General features: G+C 34.2%; 1 protein-coding gene across 2 annotated transcripts; it reads left to right on the top strand.

Annotated features, from left to right (window-relative positions):
* The first annotated feature begins 14,252 nt into the window (after nucleotides 1-14,252).
* Nucleotides 14,253-15,372, top strand: LOC145823286 (beta-1,3-galactosyltransferase 7-like). 2 transcript variants are annotated; one of them, XM_082922861.1, is made up of 4 exons: nucleotides 14,253-14,428; nucleotides 14,526-14,589; nucleotides 14,989-15,061; nucleotides 15,198-15,372. In XM_082922861.1, exons 1-4 carry the CDS (start codon nucleotides 14,353-14,355, stop codon nucleotides 15,339-15,341), a joined length of 357 nt encoding a protein of 118 aa, XP_082778987.1. In that variant the 5' UTR covers nucleotides 14,253-14,352; the 3' UTR covers nucleotides 15,342-15,372. The 2 variants fall into 2 exon arrangements, with proteins under 2 accessions (XP_082778987.1, XP_082778988.1); XM_082922862.1 differs by having other exon boundaries at nucleotides 14,989-15,252.
* The last annotated feature ends 8,519 nt before the right edge of the window (nucleotides 15,373-23,891 follow it).

The following is a 23,891-nucleotide window of genomic DNA, read 5'->3' as shown; positions in this document are numbered from 1 at the left end:
CCAAATAAAGGTAACGAAGACATTAGCACATTCACAAATGTGCCGAAGCTATTTCACTCATGTCCTAATGCAATAAACAACAGTAATTCACTCCACGTAAGCACATAATCACATAAGCACTTACGAATTTGATTTCCGGATAGTGACAGTCCCGTGGCGCTGCTAGAGTTCCGGTTAAAAACAGCATTGATCAAGTGCTTTTCCAACAGGACTCCCAGAAACCCAAGGATCCAATCAACATCTTAGAAACTAAATCCCATACCCATATAGTCACATAAACATGTTATCACATAAGTACATAACATTACACCTAAGTCTCTAACAAGCGAGATAAACCCATTGTGGTACTAACCACTTTCCACGTACCCAAAGTATTCAAACCCGGAACGCTCTGATACCAAGTTGTAACGCCCTCAAAATAATACATATAAACCCAACATTCATGATATTCATAGACAAGAGAATAAATCATATTTCCATTCATCAGAGTATTCTTACAAAAAGTAATACATGTTGACAACAAAAGTAAATGCCCTGTAGGCTTACAACTTTCCAAGTCAACACTTGGTTACAACAAAAGAAGAGTTCTAACTCTCTACACAAATAAGCCCTTGGCTTGAATTTACATGTATCACCAAAATAATAAAACAACCAAAAGAGTCTTCAACTCCCAAAACCATCCAAGCTAAAGCCTTGGAGGCAGCATAACACCTGAACCTGAAAATGATGTCCCATATATGGTGAGCCAACGCCCAGTAGAGATATGCTAAACATAGTATGAGCAATAACTAAAACACTGGGATTTGATATATGTTTAACTCATATAAACAAACACACATCTCTTTCCATTTCATTATCCAAACTAATTCGTAGATCTGGTTCCCTATTCAGCCAGACAGTTCATAATGAGACTACAACTCATATCAACAATACTTCAACAATTCAATTTCAAATGAGACTACAACTCATATTATGGTCATTTCAATACTTCAATTCATCCACATTATGCAAACGCAATGAGGATTTTGGGACTTTCACCCTGGACACTCCGGCCAACTTAGTTATCACTGGAGTCCATCCCCAATCTCCTCTTAAATCCAGTTTAGGAGTATATCCCCTATCTCCTCCCAAACCGTGGAGTACATCCCCTATCTCCTCCCAAACAATACACATATACAATGTATTTAAACACTTATCATATACAATGATCAAGCAAGGCACATATTCAATGTGTTATTCCATCCGTCATATTCAATGACATGCTCAATTGATTACTTTTAATTCACCTAATCATCATGCAGTGTCTACAACAATCAAGACTATCCTCCACCGATAGCCCAAAACAATTATTTCTAAACAGATAATAAATTATCAAACAGATAAATTATCTACAATTTCAAAGGTGAGTGATTAATCAATCCAACTCTACCATTAAATCTCATAATTACCCAATATCATTATTTCCAACTCAATTTCATATTTCCATAACTTCTCAAATTAATTATATAAATTAATTCATCACAATAAATTAGGGTTTTTCTCCCCATTTTCTCAACATTGACTCAAAGGTCCAAATAGCACCAATAAACATGAATAACCTCATTTTAAGACCCAAAATACACATGTTGGGTCAAAAGAACAAAACCCCTCTTTATACATTTTGAAACCCTAACACCCAAAATTTTCCAACTTCAACATTAAATCAAAATGACCACATGTTTATGTCAAAGACAATAAATATGAGTAGTTATCCCTACCTCAAATTTCGGAGCTCAAAGGAGAAGATGAAGAAACTCGAAGGTGCTCCAAACCCAAAGATTTTCAGATCCAAACGTAGCCCACACCAAGCTTCACACTTTTTACAAAGGGACAAGAGTGGAAGATCACTAAAACTAGATGATTTCATAGGGAGCAGATGTATTCTAGAGAGAGGAGCTCTCAAAATAGGGTTTTGAAAAGCTAGAGAGAGAGAGAAGGTCAAAAAAGTGACTAAAAAAGGCTTCCCATGGACTGATATACTACACAGCCCGCTCGAGGAGCTCTCAAATAGGGTTTTGAAAAGCTAGAGAGAGAGAGAGAGTAAAAAAAGCAACTAAAAAAGGCTTTCCACAGATTGATATACTACATAGTCCGCTCGAGCGTGGAACGCCCCGCTCAAGCGTCAGACACAGACTCCCGCTTGAGTGTGAAAAGCGCTGCTCGAGCGTCGAATGCACACTTCCAGAAGTTTTACAGACGAAGGTCCCGGCTCAAGCGTGAAAGTGGACACTCGGGCCTCCGATGACCTGTAGGAAAAAAATACTGAGGGTTAAATAATCACACTGGAGCGTCAAAATGCTCGCTCGAGCGGAGGAGCAATACAAAAGGGCCCGCTCGAGCGTGAAAAGCCCCGCTCGAGCGTGGAGGCCAAAATCTGGGCATCCACTCTTGGTTTCTAAACACAACCAACCTGTTTCAAACTTGCCCAACACGTCCCAAACTCAAATACAAAGAATTAAATGACGGAGATACGATAAAGACACAACACACATCCACGGAACCGAGTCCGGAATACAATAAACACTGAAGGGAAAACAGGGATCGCTATAAGATCTAGGGTTTTGAGTGAAAGATACAAATTTTCTGTGTGCAAAAGAGCTGCTGCGATTTGATATACGCGAGGCTCACTCGAACGAAGGAGTCGTCGCTCGAGCGACCAGACACAATAAGTGACCTCGCTCGAGCGCAGAATACATAGCTTCAGAAGTTTTACAGACGCACATCGTCGCTCGAGCGCAAGAATCCTCGCTTGAGCGAAGAACGATACCCTCCCAGAATCTCTGCAAGTCTACAAAAATGTTTGGAACTCACAAAGCTCGCTCGAGCGCAAGAAGCCTCGCTTGAGCGAAGAAGCAAATTTCTAGACAACAACCATTTGAATAACTAGTCACCAACCTATCCCAAACATTTCCAAAACATTCCAATACTCAAATAGGAAAGGGAAAAGAGGGAAAGAGACATGAATAGCAAAATTAAACCACGAAACCCGAGTACGGAATATAACAAAGGTTGGGTCAAAACCGGGATTGCTATAATTTTTGTGATATTTAATTATGGCTTAATTATGTTCTATAGTGAAATTATTATTTTGAGTTATGAAGAGCTCTTGTTGTGGTCACTTTAATAGTTTAACTATGACACAAAGTGTTATCAGCCAGTAGTAACTTAAAAAAAAAAGTATAGATAAGGTCATCCCACAAGTTTAACTTACACAAATTTTATATAAAATAAATTAATAAATAAACCAAACAGTCTTGTTTGGGAACTTGAATTTTAAGCTAAAAAAAATTTAAAAAAAATAAAAATAAAGTTACTAAAAAAAAAAAAAGTCATGCACACTAATCATTCATATTTTTCATACAACTAAAAAAGACATTCCCATAAACTTTTTCTCACTTCAAGAAAAAGTCGAAAAAAATTTTAAAAAAAAATTATAGGAAAGCTAAATCCCAAACGCATCTGCATTCGTCTACTCATACTATTGAAACCATCCATTCGGTGACGGATTGGTTTGGGTTATTCGATTTTAATGGATTGGGTGGATGGTTGCCCACTCCAAATTGCGAGAGATGGAAACAACAAAACTTGTTAAATTTTTGTTGTAGTTAAATTTTTGGTATAAATGTTAGCAGTGCTAAAAAAAAAAAAAACCAATAAACCAGTTTTACTTAATTTTTGTAAAAATAAAAGTAGAAAATTTATTTAGTATACAAAAATATTTTGAAAACAAATAAAATCAAAATAGAAAAATATATTTAACGAGTTTCTAGAGTTGTGATCGTCTACCTGCTAGAGATTCGCCGAAGGTTCGCTAGAGCTCTCCACCCACCAGTGGGAGGTGCTAGTGCTTGGTGGCCGGTGGTGGTGATGGTAGTGGGTGGTGGTAGAAGGTCATGAGTGAGAAAAGAAAGTGAAATTTTGTTTTAAAAGTAAGTAAAAGCACATTTTTTGTGTTTTCAAAAAGTTTGAAAAATTTTGAAATCAATTTCACTTTTTTGAAAACGAAAACAATATACAAAACAAATTTTCATTTTCAATTTCTAAAAACATGAAAATGAAAACAAGAAACAAGAAACAAAAACGTTAACAAACGACTCCTTAACTAGTCATTGGAAAACTCAAAATTGAAATTTGTGTTATATCGCAAGCCTTTTACCATACCATTAGAGAAGCTCTTATTGGCTAAAAATAAACATTCAAAAAATTAATGCGAAAAAACTTACTTGTTCGAAACATTTCAAACATTTTGATTTTTTCAACAATTATTTAGCATAAGCAAATTTAACTGTATTGGACTTCTTGGCAAGAAATGAATTTGTCAAGTAAGACTCGAATTATTTTATTTTATTTTATTTTTTGTGGCATAAGTTAATAAGTTGAGTTTTTTTTTTTTGTAGTGTTTAGTTATAAGTTGAAATATCTTTTTTTTTTTTTTTTTAAACAGATAAGTTGAAATATCTTATTCATGAAGTTTTTGTCTATTTTCTTAAGAAGCAAAGTGACAATAGTTACGAAGTTTTCATATGGTGTTTTTATTTTAAATCATTTTAATTTCATTGTAATTTAAATCAATTTTATTATATCTTTCTATCATATCATATATAACTAGCTATGATCCATGCCTAAAGGCACTTGTCACATTGACATGCTGAAATTGTTAGGGAAAATATGTGATTCCCCACAAGTAAATCAATTAATGGGAATAAAAACTAATGCGGAAAAATTAAATCAATGGCAACACAAGAATTTTTACGTGGCTCCCTCAATGTGAGGTACGTCCATGGGATCGAAATATGATTCTACTATCAACCAAATAGATTCCAAACGATTACAAACGAGAAACCAATGGTCTCACAAAACCACCCTTAGGTGAATTCCAAATAATCACAAATAAACAAGAGAAAAGACCTCACCAAATAGATGAACAAAAATCTTCAAAACCAGAGTTGAAGAAGACTCAAAAATAACAACCCAAATCAATCAAAAAAAACCTTGGAATTTTTCTTTACACCACCAAATTGATTGTTGCTCTACAAAGTAATTCCAAAGTCGCGAATTGATTGATTAACTACAGTATAGCAACGGCAGCACTATTCCACCGAATTGATTTTCCAAAAAACCTTCTGCCACAGCCACATGGAAACATATAAACAATAGTTATATATTGTTAAATCTTGGTTTTGTTTTATCAAAACCCTATTTGTTACCAAATTGAATTGGGTTTCCACAAATTAAATATAATATATAAAAATATATTATAACTAATACTAAACCAAATTAAACTCTTTTTCCAAAACCAATTGGGTCCCACACTCCAATAAGGAGGTATACCCAACAATTCTCCCCCTACCGACTTAGGTGGAGATATCAACCATACCCGCCAAAGTTCGACACTTCAAATGTTTGTCCCTCGACAAAGTCTTAGTCAACATATCCGAAATATTATCATCCGTGTGAACTTTTTCGAGTTGCAACAATTTCAAATCTAACACATCACGAATCCAATGGTATCTCACATCAATGTGTTTCGATCTCGAATGAAAAGTAGAATTTTTACTCAAGTGAATAGCACTTTGACTATCACAATAAAGCACATACTTTTCTTGCTTCAAATCCAACTCTTGCAAAAATTTCTTCAACCATAACTCTTCTTTGCAAGCTTCTGTAATAGCAATAAAATCAGCTTCCGTAGTTGAGAGAGCAACACATTTTTGTAATTTGGATTGTCATGCCACAGCTCCCCCTGCAAAAGTCATCAAATACCCCAAAGTAGATTTCCTAGAATCAATATCACCGACCATGTCAGAATCTGTGAACCTATCAAGCATCGGCTTACCATCTCCAAAACACAAACACAGCTTCGAAGTCCCTCGAAGATATCTTAAAATCCATTTTACCGCTGCCCAATGTTCTTTACCCGGATTAGAAAGAAAACGACTCACCACGCCAACGGCATGAGCGACATCCAACCTTGTACAAACCATGGCGTACATCAGAGACCCAACTGCTGAAGCATAAGGAACTTTCAACATCTCTTCCTTGTCTTTCTCACTTGTAGGACATTGATTCGAACTAAGCTTGAAGTGACCCGCAAGTGGACAACCAACCGGCTTTGCTTTATTCATGTTGAATCTCTCAAGAACTTTCTCAATGTAGCTTTCTTGAGACAACCAAATCAGTCCCTCTTTGCGATCACGAACAATTTTCATACTAAGAATTTGCTTTGCCGGTCCCAAATCTTTCATAGCAAAAAACTTGCTTAACTCTAATTTCAACTTGTTAATCATGGTAGAATCTTGACCCACAATTAACATGTCATCAACATAAAGCAAAAGAATAATAAATTTACCATCCAAAATTTTTTTCACAAACACACAATGGTCCGAAGTGGTTTGAGAAAAACCATTATTCATCATGAAAGAGTCAAATTTTTTGTACCATTGCCGCGGGGCTTGCTTGAGACCATACAAACTTTTCTTCAATTTGCAAACAAATTTCTCTTTGCATTTTTCCACAAAACCTTCCGGTTGCTCCATGTAAATTTCTTCTTCAAGATCACCATGAAGAAATGCGGTCTTCACATCAAGTTGCTCAACTTCAAGGTTCATACTTGCAGCCATGCCAAGTACAACCCGAATAGTGACATCTTCACAACCAGCGAGAAAATCTCGTTAAAGTCAATGCCTTTCTTTTGCCCAAAGCCTTTCACAACATGACGTGCCTTGTACCTCAAATCCTTGCCATCATTCTTCAATTTGAAAACCCACTTATTTTTCAAAATTTTCCTCCCCTTAGGCAACTTCTCTAAATCATAGGTGTGATTTTCAAATAAGGAATTCATCTCCTCTTCCATGGCCTTTTTCCAATCACCTTTCTTCGCATGCTCAATTGCTTCTTGGTAGCTCTCAGGCTCCCCTTGATCAGAAATCAACACAAATTCATTAGGATGATACTTTCTTGAAGGTTGTCGGTCCCTTGTAGATTTTCTTAAGTCAAGTTGTGGTGGCGGTTCTTGAGTTGGATGCTCTTCCTCAATTTTTGGCTCAACTTCATTAGGATTAGCATCATCCTCCACATCTTCAATAGGTGGCTGCACATCTCCCCCATTTTCATCATCTACTGAAGATGAAGGAGATGGATCCATGTCAATGAGATCACTAGTTTTTGGCTCCAGTTGATCACCTTTGCCAAAGTCTTCAATTGTTTGGTCTTCAAGAAACACAATATCACGGCTTCGAATGATTTTCTTGTCGACCGGATCCCACAATCTATACCCGAATTCATCACGCCCATAGCCAAGAAAAATACATTGTCCTGATTTACTATCAAGCTTGGACCTCTCATCTTTTGGAATGTGAACAAAAGCTCGGCAACCAAACACTTTCAAGTGCTCATAAGTCACATCTTTACCAGTCCAAACTCTTTCAGGAACCTCACCATTCAAAGGACAGGAAGGAGACAAATTGATTACATCAACCACTGTCTTCATTGCCTCACCCCAAAAAGATCTTGGCAATTTAGCTTGTGAAAGCAAACACCTCGTTCTTTCCACAATGGTGCGGTTCATCCTCTCGGCAACACCATTTTGTTGAGGAGTCTTCTTAACTGTCTTTTGGTGTCGAATACCTTGGCTGCAACAATACTCATCAAATGGCCCAATGTATTCACCACCATTGTCTGATCGGATGCACTTCAATTTCTGCCCTGTTTCTCTTTCAACCATGGCCTGAAAATGCTTAAATACTTCTAGAACTTGATCTTTAGTTTTTGGTAGAAAAGCCCAAACTTTCCTTGAATAATTATCAATGAAAGTAATAAAATAAAGTGCACCACCATGTGTTCTAGCTTTTAAAGGACCACAAACATCCGAATGAATCAACTCCAAAACATTTTCTTTTCTAGAAGCAACATTTTTATGAAAAGAAACTCTATGTTGTTTACCCGCCAAACAATGAACACAAGTTTTGAGATGTGTACCTTTCAAACCGGGTAGAAGCTCTTTCTTGAACAATACTTGTAGCCCCTTTTCACTCATGTGGCCAAGCCGCTTGTGCCATAATTCGGTAGAAGTATCATCTTCAAGTGCATTGGCATCACCTTTACAAATTATTTCTTACATCGAATAAAGTGTGTGAGTCTTCTTGCACTTAGCCACCACCAAAGAACCCTTTGTGAGCTTCCATATTCCATTACCAAATCTGTTGTTGAAGCCTTCATCATCTAGCTTTCCAGTAGAGATCAAATTGAGGTGAATGTCGGGAACATGCCTCACATCTTTAAGCAACAACTTGCAGCCCAAATTTGTTTCCAAGCAAACATCACCCATACCAATAATCTTGGACAAACTTTCATTACCCATTTGAACAGAACCATAATCTCCTTCGGTGTAGGTAGTGAATAAATCAACTCGAGAAGTCACATGAAAAGAAGCACCGGAATCAATCACCCAATTACTCTCTTGGCCCACAAAATTGATACAATCATCTTCACAAACGACCATGAGATCATCGGTAGTAACTGCCGTTGTGTCTTCTTACTTCTTATCCACACTTTTGTCACGCCTTTTCTCCTTGTTCTTGAGCTTTCAGCATTCCCGCTTCATGTTCCCTTTCTCATGGAAATAATAGCACTCAATGTCTTTCTTTGAAAACGAACCATCTCTTGATTTGTCACGGCTTTGATCACGTCCATGAGGAGTCTTACTCCTCCCCCTTGTTTTGCTTCGGCCTCTCACAACAAATGCTTCTGAATGAGAGGAACCTGCTGATTTTGTTCTAGTTTCTTTATTCAACAAGCTACTAGTGACTTGGCCTATCGTGACAACTCCATCAGGTGCCGAATTACTGACCATCACAACCAAAGTCTCCCATCTTTCAGGCAAAGAACTAAGTAGCATCAAAGCCTGCAACTCATCATCAAAAATAATTTTCATAGAAGCAAGTTGGTTAACAATACTCTTTATTTCATTCAGATGTTCCGGAATAGGGCTGCCCTCTTTATATTTTAAATTAACCAACTTACGAAATAGAAAAGCTTTATTTGTTGTTGATTTCCTATCATAAAGGCCCTCTAATTTTTTCCATAAATCATGTGCCAAAGTTTCAGTAGCAACATGATGAAACACACTGTCATCAATCCATTGACGGATAACACCAACGGCTTTTCGATTAAGCCTCTTCCATTCATCCTCTTTCATACCCTCGGGTTTGCCACTATCACCCTCAATAGGCCCATACAAATCTTTACAAAATAATAAGTCCTCTATTTTAGTTTTCCAGGTTACCCAATTGCTTCCATTGAAGCTAGACATGCAACCTACATTCCCCTCCATTGATTTACACAAATAAATAAACCTAAATTAACCGTAAGCTCTGATACCAGTTGTTAGGAAAAATATGTGATTCCCCACAAGTAAATCAATTAATGGGAATAAAAACTAATGCGGAAAAATTAAATCAACGGCAACACAAGAATTTTTACGTGGTTCCCTCAATGTGAGGTACGTCCACGGGATCGAAATACGATTCCACTATCAACCAAATAGATTCCAAATGATTACAAACGAGACACCAATGGTCTCACAAAACCACCCTTAGGTGAATTCCAAATAATCACAAATAAACACTACTACAAAAATAGTTAAAGATCACACTTTGACAAAAAAAAAGATCTCACTTTTATTGGAAGTGTGATAAAAAAAATTAGATTGATGTTTTAATCACACTTAATTTGATTGAGTGTGATAATATTTATTTTTTATGTCACTTTTCAATTAAGTGTGATTATATATATATTTTTTAATCACACCTTCTAATTAAAAGTGTGATTATATATACACTACTACTTTTTAATCACACTTTTTATACAAGTGTGATTATATATATATTTTTTAATCACACATTCTAATTAAAGTGTGATTGTTTATATATTTTTTAATCACACATTTTAATTAAAGTGTGATTATATATACACTACTACTTTTTAATCACACTTTTTAAGTAAGTGTGATTATATATATATTTTTAATCATACATTCTAATTAAAGTGTGATTATTTATATATATTTTTAATCACACCTTTTTAATTAAAGTGTGATTATATATACACTATTACTTTTTAATCACACTTTTTAAGTAAGTGTGATTATATATATATTTTTTAATCACACATTCTAATTAAAGTGTGATTATTTATATATTTTTTAATCACACCTTTTTAATTAAAGTGTAATTATATATACACTACTACTTTTTAATCACACTTTTTAAGTAAGTGTGATTATATATATATTTTTTAATCACACATTCTAATTAAAGTGTGATTATTTATATATTTTTTAATCACTCCTTCTAATTAAAGTGTGATTATATCACTACTACAAAAACAGTTAAAGATCACACTTTGATAAATGAAAATATCTCACTTTTATTAGAAGTGTGATAAAAAAAATTAGATTGATATTTTAATTATACTTAATTTAATTGAGTGTGATCATATTTATTTTTTATGTCACTTTTTAATTAAGTGTGATTATATATATATATATATATATATATTTTAACCACAGTTTTTAATTAAATGTGATTATATATATTTTTAATTAAGTTTTGAAAAGAGTTTTGAATTATGTGTTTGGTTATGAGTTTTGAAAAGTAACGATTATATTTTGAATTGAGTTTTGAAAAATGGATGTAGAATTATGATTTAAAAACTCAAAACAAACACCATACTTAAATCAATGGGTGGAACTATGACCACCACCACTACTGCCACTACTACTACTATTACCTCTTATCCACCATCGCCACCACTCCACTACCACCACTACCACTACTGCAACTACTACTACCATTACCTCTCCTCCACCACCGCCACTCCATCTCCTCTACCACTACTACAACTTCACCACTAATCTCCTTCGTCGCCACCACCACCACCACCACCTCTTGTCCACCACATTCACCACTACCGCCACTCCTTCTTCTCTGCCACTCTCATTTTAGTAACAAAAAAAAAAAGGGCCGTAGAAAAATATTTTTCATTGACAAAAAAAAATTAACTTTATTTTTAATGGAAAATATTTTTCATTAAAATATTACCCTTACTTCAAAAAAAAAAAAATCATTAAAATAAATATGAAACAAATAAATTTTTAACCTTAGTAACTAAAAAAAATAAAAAATATTTTTTTTTTCATTACCCCTACTCATCACTCTTTGCCTTTCTATCTGTATCTTTCTCTTTTTCTCTCTCTCTCTCTCTATCCCACACTGTGCTCGCGTTGCTCACTCTTTCCACCCCCTCTTATTGATTTATCGATCTCCCTCTCGATTATCGATCTCTTTTTTTTTCTCTCTTTCTCTCTCTCTTCTTTCAATCGCTCATCTCTCATTTCTCTTAATCACTTGTCGAAAGAGAAAAAAGTCAAAAAATAAAATGGGCCTCTCTCTCTCTCTCACACACTCATCACTCTTCTCCCTAGCTCTCTCATCTCTCTCTGCTCCTTATCTCTCTTGCTCATCTTTCTTCTCTCTCTCTCTCTCTCTTTCTATGTCTCTCTCTATATCTCTTATTCATCTCTTTTTGCTGTTTCTCTCTCTCTCTTTTTGTCTATCTCTCGCTCATCTTGTTTCTCTCTTCTTTTTTTCTCTGTGTGTGTGTGTGTCTCTCTCTCTCTTACTCATCACTATTCTCTCTGGCTCTCTCATCTCTCTTGCTCATCTTTCTTCTCTCTCATTCTCTCTCTATATCTCTTGTTCATCTCTTTTTACTGTTTTTCTCTCTCTCTCGCTCATCTTGTTTCTCTTTTTTATTTTTATTTTTATTTCTCTCCCTCTCTCATCTCTCTTCTCTCTCAATCGTTCATTTCTCTTATTCACACTCATATTTTTCTCTGAGCCCATTGTTGTTGAAAGAGAAAAAAGTCAAAAAATGAAATGGGTCTCTCTTTCTCTCTTTCTCTTTCTCTCTGTGCCTCTTGCTCATCCATCTTTTCCCTCTCTTTCACTAATCTCTCTCAAAAAATGAGTTTATGTTGGTTTTTAAACAAAAATCTAAAAATTTGACTAACAATTTTTTTTTAATTAATTGTTTTTTCAAATATTTTTTTTAATTATTTTTTTAAATATTTTTTTTTCAAATAAAATTTTTTCAATTATTTTTTTTTTCAATAAAAATGTGCATGATCTCATTGTCATAAATAATAAAAAAATAAATATAAATATTTTAGACTTAGATAAACATATTTTTTAGTTTATAATTTAATTTTTTTAAAATATTTTGTTCAAACGTATTTGTAATTTATATATTTTTTAAAAATAAATAAAAATTAATCTATAAAATTTTTGTAATCCTAAATTAAAAATATAAATGTTATTGAACCGTACCTTAAATTTTCATTTGAGCCAGTTATGCTTGATGTGGCGAAAAAGAAAAAAGCATAAAATCTAATTCCCGCTCGTTTTTTCCCCCCCTCAACCAAAAATCCCCAAATCTCAAATCCCTAATTTTTGAACCAAAAATCCCCATCTCTCTCTCTCGCGACTGTGAGCACGGCAGACAATGGCGTCGAGCGACGGGGTTAAGGAGCCTCACTCTTTTGTTTCTCACTCCATTGGCTTTCCCTCTGCTGCTCTCACTCCAGTGGCGAACGAGCTGCTCAGGGACCACCGCAGCCATTAATAGCAGGCTCGAAGCTTTCAACTTCAAGAACATCGGTCCGCTCAGATTCACATGATTGAAGAGGCTCTCCGATTCGCCGGTGTTCCTGGTGCGGTCTAATTTCTTATCAGGACATTCTTATATTTTGCAATTGTTCTGTCTATCTGAATATATTTTGACGATTTCATCTGATTTCATTTCATTTAAATAAACAGGACATTCTTATATTTTGCAATTGTTTTGTTTTTAAACAATGAACTCAAGATTATGTGAAGTCAAGATTGAGGGATCAAACATTTCTTAAACAAACAGGACATTCTTATTTGCCCTCTAGGTTTGAACCTACAAACTCAAGATTGAGGGATCAATAACCACTGGACCAGTGACCCTTATAAGGCTTGTACCCAATCTACCCCTCCAGAACCCCATCCGATGTGGTGGGGACTAAAGTCCACATATTTGATATTTTATATGGATCTTATTTTAGTTGTTAGCAACTTGTACAATTTTTCTACACCTAGTTTTATGCATGAAAGATGAAGCATTAACAATATTTGCATGTCATATTGATTTGGAGCACTTGGTATCAGGATATGGCTGGTGCCTGAAACAATGGTTATTGCAAGGACAACTGCTGTCAAAGCTGAAAGAAGACACTTAGTTTCTGAGGCTTATAATCCCAAACTTGTGAGTGCATCTTCCATTTTAACAAAACCTAACGTTTAGCTGCATTTGGAAGCCAACTTTCAGTTTGTGTTTGGATCTTTTCTTTTCCCTTCACACAAATCCCTCGCCAAATCCAAGATCCAAACACAACTTAAGAAAGGATTGGTTTCAGTGACCACTAGAATATAATTGCTAAAAGCTTACTTGGCGATACATTATTTGGCTTTTCCTCATTTGGAATAGCTATTATCAACCATGGTGACTACAAGATCTACTTGATTTTGGAGTTTCACAAAATATTTGTCAGATTTACGAGCAGAAAATAAATCCTGTTTCTCAACTCTTAAGTTTTTCAAGCAAAGCTTGAACTTGGAGCTCATGAGGTAGATCAGGTTAGCCTGAAAGATCATTCAGATTGTTCATGGGTATATGAGTCTTCAATCACTACAAAGAGTTATTTTTTCATAATCTCAAGCAGCCTCCACTTGAATCAATTTAAACCTCCAACTTCTCTAACTTCTATATATTTTTTTCAAGAAATTAAAAAATGTAGCATTTATCCAAATACAGTGTGCAAACAAATTTTCTGATGGAAATTATTCTCTCTTCTAGACTTATCATCATCAACTATTTACTCATTTTCTGTTTTGTTGCTTCATTTAATTATCAAGTTCATAATACTGATGTGTTCATACTTCAAACTTTGTGTTTTCCTTGGTTTTCATCAGAAGCTTGTAAGCAATGAAGTTTTAAAGGCTCATCATCCCAAACGGTAAGCAATCCCAATGCTTGTTTGAGTTGGATACAATTTACAAGTGATGCCCTCATGTATGGCATGGAGTCAACTGAATTCACATCCTGTTTCTGATTATGGAATGCAGAAGACAAGATGAATCAGCAGCAGTAAAAACAAGGAATATATTTCTACCGAGGGCCTCTCCGAAGTCAATAAACCAAAAGGTTGCAAAGTCTAACAAAAAATATTTCATGGTTATGGGAATTAATACAGCTTTTAGTAGCCAAAAGCGAAGAGATTCCCTGCGGGAGACGTGGATGCCCCAAGGTGCATTAGCTGATCTTGCAGCTTTGTTTTTATTTCATGATTGATGTTATTGTATATGATCAATGAGTAATGGGTTCTCTGATAAAAAAAATTGAAGGTGAGAAAAGAAGGAAGCCAGAGGAAGAGAAGGGCATTGTCATAAGCTTTGTTATTGGTCACAGGTATGAATTAGTATATGCTTTTCAGAGCTGATATTAGCTAATTGCATACGTATGTGGTTTTTAGTTGTGGTTTTATGTATTCTCTACAACTTATGTGATTGAAAAAATTGAGTTTTTTTTTTTTTTTTTTTTTTTTTTTTTTTTTTTTTTATAAATTGTATCAATTTAATGATGAAGTCTGAACCGTGTCTCCTAGAATAGTAACACCAACCACAATAAGTTTAACATAACATGGAATTCCATGACTCAAACAATGTAACATTTGGCTGGTTTCTACACTAAATGAAAATGAATCTATTAATTGTTTTTCTGTCACTAGTAACATTTTGCATATCAGTGAGCTGTGGACTAGGAATTTTGCAAGTGAAAATGAATTTATTAATTGTTTTTCGTCACTAGTTCAACATCCGATGGTATTCTTGACAAAGCTATTGAAGCAGAGGACAGAAAGCACAAGGACTTCTTGCGGCTGGTGATGTTGCGTTCGTTTTTCTTTGCTTCCTCTATTGCCATTGCCAATAACTGTTTTGAGTAGCATGAATGTTAAAGACTAAATAAAAGCGTGTTTGTTAGGCACGCACTTGACTTTGTTTATGTTCTTTGGGCAGAAACATGTAGAGGGCTACAATGAATTGTCAGCGAAAACAAAGATATATTTTGCTACCGCTGTTGCTTTGTGGGATGCAGATTTCTATCTCAAAATTGATGACGACGTTCATGTAAACATAGGTAAAACCATATCCAGTTTTTAATGCATAATACATGTTGATACCTCATTTTTTCTCCCCCGAAAAAAATACCCAACAATATTGGACCGATTTTTTTTTTTTGTAAACTTGAGTTATTCACTAACAAATAAATGTAAACATTTTATCCGATTTAAAATGAAGCAATTTAAAAAAATTTATCCGAGCTTGTATTTGATGCTACTGAGTACATAAACTTTTAATTTACAAGAAAACTTGTTATAGTGCTTAAATAAGATTAAACAAAGGATAGTGCATGTGGAGACAAGCTGTCTTTTGTCGTTTTGTTTCCCTCTCTTTGTTAAAAGGCATCCCCAACTCAACTCAACTTGGATGGTTACCATCTCCCTAAGCAAAGTTTTTTTTTTTTTTTCATTTTTTTTCCTTAATTTTATTATTGGAAAATAGTATATACTTTCTTTTTTTAATATATTGAGAATGTTGTGTTGACAATACTTCATGCATTTTTAATTTTTGTAGATATGTAGCATTATTATTTAATACAAAACTCTCTTTATTATTTAATCAATAATGCGACATCCTCATAGTTTATTACCTGTAATGATATGATATTGAGGTTAGATCCCACATGATGGAATGTTTAAAATTTGATGCTTGTCAAACATATCATTAGAGGTAATTTTTAAGAGTGATAAATTAGGTGTTTGAAATATTTTTCTTATTCAATACAATACTCTCTTTGTAGATATTGTTTCTACGTAATGTTTTCTAAATTGATTAATGTGAGTGATCAATGAAGAGATAACAAAGCATTGTGGATTTGTGGGATAGTGCCATATTTAGGTGTGATCAGCATTATTTAAATAAACCAGTGAGGTTCTCTCAGATTATCTCCGTTAGAATGACCTAATTTATCAACTGAACATAATGACTTAATAAATTGAGTCGAGCACAATGTCTAATAAAAAATTTAAACAAAATAATCAAAAAGCATGTTGAACAAAATATCCGATAATCTGAACATAGTGTTTAGATAGAGTGCTCAAACAAAAAATTTATCACATTTCTATGTTGGGACTTCACATAATCTTGAGTTCACAAAAAATTTATCACATTTCTCTCTCATGTGCTTTCTTTGTTTTTAAACACATATTTTCATTCACCTTTTACCTAATTTGTTTATTTCAGGTATAGAAAAGTTTGGGCTTTGGTGGTAATGTGGTGGTGAAAGTGGTTTAGTTATTCAACAACAGCTATGGGTTCTTATTTTGAGGGTAATAGTATACCTCTTGATTTTTTTTAAAATTATTTTATTTCTCTTTGTTTTTTCTCTTTTGTGGTTTATACTTGCTAGTGAATGAACTTTGATGATATCATTAGCTTTTGCTTTCCGGGCACACAGTTGAATCTTTTGAAGGTCTTTGGGTGATGGGTCTTGAAGCTTTAGCTGATATATTTATTAGTCATATTTCATGAGTATTGTATTGATTTGTGATTTTAATGATTTGGGTTTCATTTGATTTTGTTGGTTTATGAGGTATTGATTTTAGGTTCTAAGATTTTCTTTTTTTTGTGGCATTAATCATTTCGTAATTGCTATCCAATCGTTTCTGGGCGGGTAAATTGATCATCAAATCTTTGGCGGGTTATGCAGATTGAAATCTTTTCTCAGCTTATTATTATTCATTACCATAATGTGAAATTCTTACTTATTTACTATAAGTAAAGGTTTATATTATTTGATGGATTGGTGGTTTTTGGGGGCGTCATTACATAATTAACCCTTTTAGCAGCCCTTCATGGGAATTGCAAATGCAAAGTCAAATGAAGTATATTTAAGCTTCATGCTTCTTTAATCTGTTTGAAAGTTTAGATAGTGACTTCATTTGCCCGATTTTATGTGGCTGCCCTATAATAATCCAACTATATTTGACATTGTTGGGATCTCTTTGTCATTGTAAGTCAATCATTTATTTAATTTAATTTATTTAATTTAGTTTGGTGTGGCTTTTCATCCGAGTTGTTGAATTAATTTGTGTTTTTATTTTTCAGGTTAGAAATTTTTTGGAGAGACGCAAAATATGGTCAAAGAATTCAATGACTTAATTTTTCAAGTTTTTTTATTTTTTATTTTTTAATATATGTAAGCACAGTTTAAAATTTTTTATTTAATTCCTTTGTATATACTTTTGAACATATTTAACTTTCATTTATGAAATATATGGCGCTATTCCATTGAATATGTGGTTATGATTAAAAGTATAGTATATAGTGTGTATTACATTCTTAAAATGAGCGTACAAAAATAATATTGATTATTCTTCAAATATGTCGAATCTTTTTAGTAATTAATCACATTTAAAAGATGTGATCTAAATGTTATTATCACAGGTTTTATTAGTTTTTAATCACACTTAAAAGATGTGATCTAAATGTTTTTAATCACACTTAATAGATGTGATCTAAAGTTTATTATCACAGGTTTTATTAGTTTTTAATCACACTTAAAAAATGTGATCTAAATGTTTTTAATCACACTTAAAAGGTGTGATCTAAAGTTTATTATCACAGGTTTTATTAGTTTTTAATCACACTTAAAAGATGTGATCTAAATGTTTTTAATCACACTTAAAAGGTGTGATCTAATGTTATTAATCACACTTAAAAGGTGTGATCTAAATGTTTTTAATCACACTTAAAAGATGTGATCTAAATGTTATTAATCACACTTAAAAGGTGTGATCTAAATGTTTTTAATCACACTTAAAAGGTGTGATTAAAAATGACCCTTTTTAATCACACTCCCAAAGATCACACTTCAATAAAACTTAAAAGGTGTGATTAAATAACAAATATCACACAAAAAAAGTGTGATCTTTATCTGTTTTTGTAGTAGTGAAACAAGAGGAAAGACCTCACCAAATAGATGAACAAAAATCTTCAGAACCAGAGTTGAAGAAGACTCAAAAATAACAACCCAAATCAATCAAAAAAAACCTTGGAATTTTCCTTTACACCACCAAATTGATTGCTGCTCCACAAAGTAATTCCAAAGTCGCGAATTGATTGATTAACTATAGTATAGCAACAGCAGCACTATTCCACCCAATTGATTTTCCAAAAAACCTTCTGCCACAGCCTCATGGAAACATATAAACAATATTTATATATTGTTAAATCTTGGTTTTGTTTTATCAAAACCCTAGTTGTTACCAAATTGAATTGGATCTCCACAAATTAGATATAATATATAAAAATATATTATAACTAATACTAAACCAAATTAAACTCTTTTTCCAAAACCAATTGGGTCCCACTCCAATAAGAAGGTATACCCAACAGAAATGACCCAAATTTCTTTTTTAAATTGCCAGCTCATAATTTAATTGAGCAAATTTTCGAATTTGATTGTTGTATAAATTCGGTGAGAAAACAGTTCGGTTTTGTTTTTTTTAAAAATAGTTCCCGATCTCCGAAAATTATGAAATTTTTATATGTTGTTACCATATGAGTCTAGCGCGTTGGATAAAAACTTCAGAATTGTATGATGAGTATTTATTTTATGAAAATTCACGGACTGATTGGTGTTCAGTTTAATTTATAGCAGAATTTAAAATTGAGTTTTGGCTGTTTAGACCATGATTTGAGATAAATTTGTTGGGTCTATTTTGGTATATAATTGTACCATATTTGACTTATGGGTGAGACCCATGACTTAGATTTAATTTAAATTGAGTTTGTTTAATGACTCACGTTTAACTGTTTGGTCATTTTAAAATGTGATTAGTAATAACCACCTTAGGAATTGTTATTATTTATTATATATGATTATAATAAATATTTGATAGTTGATTTTATTGTGTGCACCATTAAAGGAAATATATTTTGTGGTGAGAAAATATTGTATCATTTTATCATTTATGTTACAAAATATTATGATGGTGTGAAAATATACTTGAATTGATATATGTATATATATAGATATTAATGTAATGAGAGGCAACCCACGTGGGGGCTGCCCCTCCATTCCTTTCACTCATTTCTTTTTCTCTTTTCTTCTTCTTTCTTTTCATTTCTTCTTCCGCTCGTGTGCTCTTCGCTAAATCTCTCTTTCAATTTTTTTTTCCTTTAAACATTAATCACACAAAATCTATGATCCACCAAAATCCATTAGGTTTTAGGCCATAGTTCTTAAGATCGAAGTGAAGAGCTTGGTGAGAGCAACATTTTGACCGGTGGAGATTAAAATCCAACAAAGTTGAAAATTGGGGTTTTGCTTGTTTCCTCTTCTAGCTTGAGGTAAGGATTTTTCCTACACTTCTTTATGCACTTTTACCTGATTATATGGAGTTTAGAGTTGTATATAATTTAATTAAAATTTTTGAAAAATTTGTGATTTATTTGCTTAAAAGAGAAATTTTGAGAAAAATAAAAAGTTGATGCCTAAATTGCAAAAGTGTAAACTTGGAATATGTTTGTAAGGTTATGAAAGAGTTATGTTTTAAATTTGAAACAAAACGGACTTCGCTTCGATTGGTTTTGAAATTTTTACTAGTTTGTGGCCAAAAGAGCATTTTTAAAGAAAACAAAGGAATTATGTTTAACTTTTGGGGCTTCTGATCAAAATAGGATGTCATAGTTGAATAATACTTGGAGAATGAGTTTGGAAGGAAAATGATGTTTTCTTGGGCATTAACGGTATTATTTTGTTTAATGTAGCCGTTGGAACAAAACCGACACGGTTAGAAATGGACCTTGAGAGCTTACCGGACGTGATTGTGATATGAAAGGTAGTGTAGTTGTTCATATTTGATGAGATGTGGAATAGATTGTATTTATCAGAATTTTAAGAATTTAATTGTTTAAATATCTATTTAGAAATATCTGTTTTGGGTTATCGGTGGAGGATAGCCATGATGGTTGTAGAAATGCATGAGACTTAGGTAAATTGAACCACATTCTTTATTTGTTGCATTGGACATTGCATTACATTCATTTCATTGGAAATGTATCTGTTTTTGAGAATTTGGAAATGTATCTATTTGCGAAAAGATGAATACTTGGTGAATCTGGGTAGGAGGTATAGAACTGCGCGGTTAGGTGTCGAGCTTTCCAGTTTACTGGTAAAAATGACAGTGGTAGTGCATTTAGGCCTACTTGCAGACACTCACCTAGAGATTCACAGAGCCTGTATTCATGTAACGAATATGGTTTAAAATGGAAAAGGTTTTATATATGTTGTTGCATCTCAGAATTGCATGCTTTATAAAAAAAGAGATAAATTGTTTTATCATGAGCATGGAATGAGCACACTCCTCTTTAGTGTTGTCACGATTCATATGTTGTGTAGTATATCTCTACTGGGCTGTGGCTCACCCTATAGGGGAAACCATTTCAGGTACAGGTACTATGCCTCCGCCAAGGCATTGACTTGGGAGGACTCGGAGCTGAGGCTTCATTTTTGTTTTATGGTTATTTGTTGAATGTAAGCCCAGGGCCGTATTTACATTGAGTTGAAAACTCCGTTTTGTGTAACCAAGAATGTTCTTAGATAAATTTGTAAGCCTGTAGGGCACTTATTATCTGGTTGGCTTCCATTTCATAGTTGTTGTAAAATGTATGCCTGGGATTGGAACTGGGGCATTGAGATGTGAATAGCATGTATTTGGCATTTGGGATTTAATGGAAATGGATGTACGGAATAGTTAGCTATACATATGTATTTGTCTATCAGGTGGGTTTTGTAGCATAAATAGATATACACTGCCTAATTTTCAAGGCTTTACAACTTGGTATCAGAGCTACCGGGTTTGAATACTTGGGGCTCGTGGGAAGTGATTTTTACCACAATGGGTTCACTTCGCTAGTCAGAAATGTTGCATGTCTTATTTGCTATGTGATAACATGTTTATGTAACTATCTGGGTATAGGGTTAAACTTCTAAGATGTGATTTGCGTCCATGAAATTCTTTGAGGTCCTTTTAGAAAAACACTTGATCAATGCTATTTATGTTTGGAAGTTTTTGAATGTTTGTGGAACGACTCAATTTCTTGGAGGGGTAACTCGTACGTGCTCTACGTGACTATGTGCTTATATGGTTTGCCTTATGTGATGTAGATACATGTGTAGGTTTATGTTTAATCCGTATGCAGCGTGTTAGAACTAGTGTGGAGTACCTACTTCTGAGCTAAATTATGTCTCTTATATAAGATGTCATAAAGTGGGAGAGGCCATAATAGAGGCACTTGGGGTGCCCGGGATGTTCTCATATAGGATACCTTTTCCCTAGGAAGAAGGTGTAAGCTAGAGTAATATGGCCGGGATGATTGGTCAAGATGTTGTGGAATTAGTAGTAAAGCATAAGTTAACCGATTTGTATGATTGTGGGTGTAAATGTGACTTTAAAATAGAGTTTGTGTTGTGTAGCGACTGGTTTGTTGTTATAAGGAGTTAATTATTTTTCAATTTTATATCAAGTTTGTAGAAGTGGACTGGATGAAAAAAAAATATATATTAGAAATAGAATGAGTTAGAGATTAACCTTATTGTAATAGTATGGTTTGGTTGTGACTTCAATGATGATTAAAGTAATCTAAGATAATATGCTTTGGATTGTTGACATCGGAACATGTAAAACTAGTTCTAAATTTTCTTGGGATAGACGAAGTTATTTATGGTTGGGTTGTTTCACTTGCTAAATTGACTACTTGTGAGGTTAGTGATGGGCCTTGGGCCAATTATTTTGTATGTGTTTGGGAATAAACGTGGTGTTAGCATGATAGAAATTATAGTGTAGTACGAGATGTGTTTCTTAGAGAGTTTGTTTTAGTCATAATCATGTTGCAAATCCTAAAGGGCAAATGAGATAAATAATTTTGAGATAGATTGGAATGAGTTTAAATTTGATTGGGGTTACGCTTTTTGATTGAATTTTTAGTAGTAAAATATATATAGTGATTTGTGAGATGACATTTTGGGATATGTAGCCAAGTGGTGTATGCTTTTGAGTTTGATGGAGCTAATTGTCTTAGAGTTGATTGTTGATGTACCCAAGTGCAATAAGTGTTTAGGGTTATGATGTAATTGATGTCTCAGGAGTTGTGTTAGCAAACCAATGTCTTTAAAGAAATTTTTGAAATGATCATGTGAGGATGTTGTGATTCTATGAAAATTATGGTCAGGTGCCTTCAGATAGTTGATGTGACTATGATTTGAGTATTCTCATGAAAATTAGTGCTTGATCCATCTCGAGTGATTGATGTTAATTTTTATAGTTAATCGTACTTATGGATTAGAAATTGTGAATATGAGAAGTATACATGAGCAATTTGGGTTAAGTTTAGCGTGTGTAGTGACGATGATTTTCATGCAATTGAAATGGAGGTTATTTTGAATCCCTTGTCCTTTAGCTATAAAATTGTTTTGTATTCTCGATGTAAGAGTTGTATAGCGATCCCGGGTTTACCCTTGTGGAACAGTGATCCGGACATGTGTCCGTGGATGTTGGTAGTTGTTTATTATCTTGTTTGCATCCTTTTTACTTCATATTTGAGTTATAGGATGTGTTGGGCAGGTTTGTTACAGGTTGGTTGTGTTTGGGAGCCTAGTGTTGCTGCCCAGATTTTTGGACCTTCGCTCGAGCGAGGAGTTGGTCGCTCGAGCGAGAGTTGAGTTTGTGTCTGGTGGATCGAGCCAGAGTGGCTTCGCTCGAGCGAGCGATTGCGTCTGGTTCTGGACCTGAGAGCTGCATTTCTTGGCTCGAGCGAGTATTTCTTGGCTCGAGCGGTCTGGTTTGTTCTTCGCTCGAGCGAGAGGTCTGTCGCTCGAGCGTGCTTCTGGTTGCAGACCTGAGGGTTTGAGTTGTTGGCTCGAGCGAGCATTCCTTGGCTCGAGCGCACTTCTGAGTTTTTGGCTCGAGCGAGAACTTCTTGGCTCGAGCGAGAGTTTTCTGTGTCTGGTCGCTCGAGCGACAAAGGCTTCGCTCGAGCGAGCGTGTTTTATATCAGCGGACAGTAGCGTTTTTGAACATCACTTTTTCACTTTCCTTTTGATCAAAACCTAGATCCGAGACTCTCTCTCTCTAAACTTACACTCTCTCTAAGAATTGATCTCCCTAGAGTGTGAATCTAGCCTAGGGCCTTTGTTAAAAAGATAGAGGGCGTTGAGAGCTTTGTTTTAATCTGAAAAAGTTTGGATTTGGAGCACGTTGATCTTCGAGTCTTCATCTCCTTTTTGGCTCAAACTTCGAGGTAGGGATATCCTACTCCTCTCTATGGATTTTGTCTTTAAATTTTAGTATTTTGAGATGTTGGGGTTGGTTTAGTAATTTGGTGAAAGTTTGGGGCTTTTGTGCAATTTTACAAAAGTTGGGGTTTTATTCATAATAAACCTAGATGCATGTTTGGCATAGAGAAATGGAATAAATGTTGAATCAGTGATGAAAATGGGACCTAAGGGTTGAAATGGTAATTATGGATAACGACCTAATTACATTGTTTGATTAATTGGGATAATTAATTGTGAGAAATGAAGAAATGAAATGTTGATTGAATATCCATTGTGCATTTATTTTCTGTTTAGAGATAACTGCTTTG

The sequence above is a fragment of the Camellia sinensis genome, chromosome 4 (assembly GCF_055761805.1).
Source record: "Camellia sinensis isolate YWXY chromosome 4, ASM5576180v1, whole genome shotgun sequence".
NCBI lineage: Eukaryota > Viridiplantae > Streptophyta > Magnoliopsida > Ericales > Theaceae > Camellia > Camellia sinensis.
The sequence above is the reverse complement of the archived record's forward strand: the minus strand, read 5'-3'. Positions and strand labels throughout refer to the sequence as shown.